Source organism: Meleagris gallopavo, chromosome 23, assembly GCF_000146605.3.
Source record: "Meleagris gallopavo isolate NT-WF06-2002-E0010 breed Aviagen turkey brand Nicholas breeding stock chromosome 23, Turkey_5.1, whole genome shotgun sequence".
Taxonomy (NCBI): Eukaryota; Metazoa; Chordata; class Aves; order Galliformes; family Phasianidae; genus Meleagris; species Meleagris gallopavo.
In genome coordinates, this window is record NC_015033.2 from 3,742,117 (window position 1) to 3,743,626 (window position 1,510).

The window sequence follows — 1,510 nt, forward strand, 5'->3', positions numbered from 1 at the left end:
GGCGGGGAGAGGACTCGGAACCGGCCTGCCATTGGTGGCCGTGGGAGGAAGCGAGGCGACAGCTGGAGCATAATCTTTAGCATCTGCGCAGGCGCAGATCGCTCTGCGAGTACTAAAGGGCGGCCCGCCTCGCCCCGCCCCTCCTCCTCTCAGCCAATGAGCGCCAGGCTGCTGCTGCCAGCGTGGAGGCGTCGGGAACTGCGCGGGCACGTGGCGGCAGCAGAGCCGCTGCAGTTTGCTGTTTTCCCGCCTCAGCTGAGCGCGCGCGCCCGGTAACGCGCATCCCTCAGGGCGAGCCTTGCTTTGTGCCGCCTCAGCCTGCGGCCTCAGCAGTTTGTGGAGTTAAAGTACTCGAGTCTTGCAGTTTTGTTTGTTAGTGGTCTGTGCGGAGCTGAAAAGCAAACAGATCTACCGAAGCGTTGGTGTTTTTGCACCTATGTCACCTTCAAATTTCTGTATAAAGTATGATAAATAAGGTAGGTAAATCTATTCCTCTAACCTCCGAGTTTAAAAATCTTTATTAACGCACATATGTAGGAAAGTTTGGGATTAAAACGAATAGAACAAGATCAGAAATACTCCTTAGGCAAAGATAGGATGGCATAAAAAAATATGCACAAGCGCTGCTGTGCATTTGATGAAACAATCCGAGTTAAAACCGTGCAGCAAAAAAGGTGCGCAGCCGCTTCTCCCTCCGCGAGCCGGCGATGCTCGGTGCAGCTGCATGCAGTACCGCCTTATGCCGCTGGGCGGCGCTGCAGCTCGCGCTTTGAGGCCGAAGGCGGCCCTGCCTCGGTCTGGCGCTGCTTTAGGAGCTGCTCTGCCTCTGCAGCCGGGCGACGCTGGGCTCGGTTTTGAGCAGGGTGCGTGCTTCAAAGCGGAATGATGCTTTTGCAAAACAACAACAAAAAAAAGTCATTGGTGGTATTGACAACGCCATCCTGATGGTTTGTTTGGTGTTTATACAGAAAACAAGCTTAAGGCAACTACTTGATACAAGTATGCGTTTGTGTTTCAAGTGTTCATTTGCAACGTGTGTTTAAACATAAGGCATAAGAATGCCAGCAATAATATACTTTGAGGATAGTAATCATGAACTTAAAATACAAAAAATTATCAGACCGCTTATTTTCACAATTACCAGCCAATTCTGATACAGTGGAGGCTATTTGCTCTAATGATCTCTTAATGAAGAAATGACACAAAATGTAAGATAGGTCAGCCCCCAGGTGTGTGTACACTGGCTTACTTTCCTGACAGATAGATGTGGAATAGGTCATTGTCAACTGAATTCCAACAAAAACCAAGGCATGGTTCCAGCAGAATGTGAGTCTTTAAAATATGGAGGTAAACAGCAAAAATGTGAAAACTCGTTAGAGGAGCTGTGGATGGGCAGCGTGGGGATGAAGTAGTAGAAATGCTGAGTCTCAGCTTGCGCCAGTGATGGAGCACCTGGTGGGAAGGCAGGGCCAGCCCAGGGGAGCTCAGGTGCATGCAATGTACTGAGTGA

General features: G+C 49.9%; 1 protein-coding gene across 1 annotated transcript in view; it reads left to right on the forward strand.

Moving 5' to 3' along the window:
- Nucleotides 1-739: 739 nt before the first annotated feature.
- The window catches only part of PEX10 (peroxisomal biogenesis factor 10), a 4,028-nt gene continuing 3,257 nt past the window's right edge, over nucleotides 740-1,510 (forward strand). Inside the window, exon 1 of the mRNA XM_031556720.1 lies at nucleotides 740-863. Coding sequence (XP_031412580.1) covers nucleotides 740-863 — 124 coding nt within the window. The remainder of the gene's footprint in view (nucleotides 864-1,510) is intronic.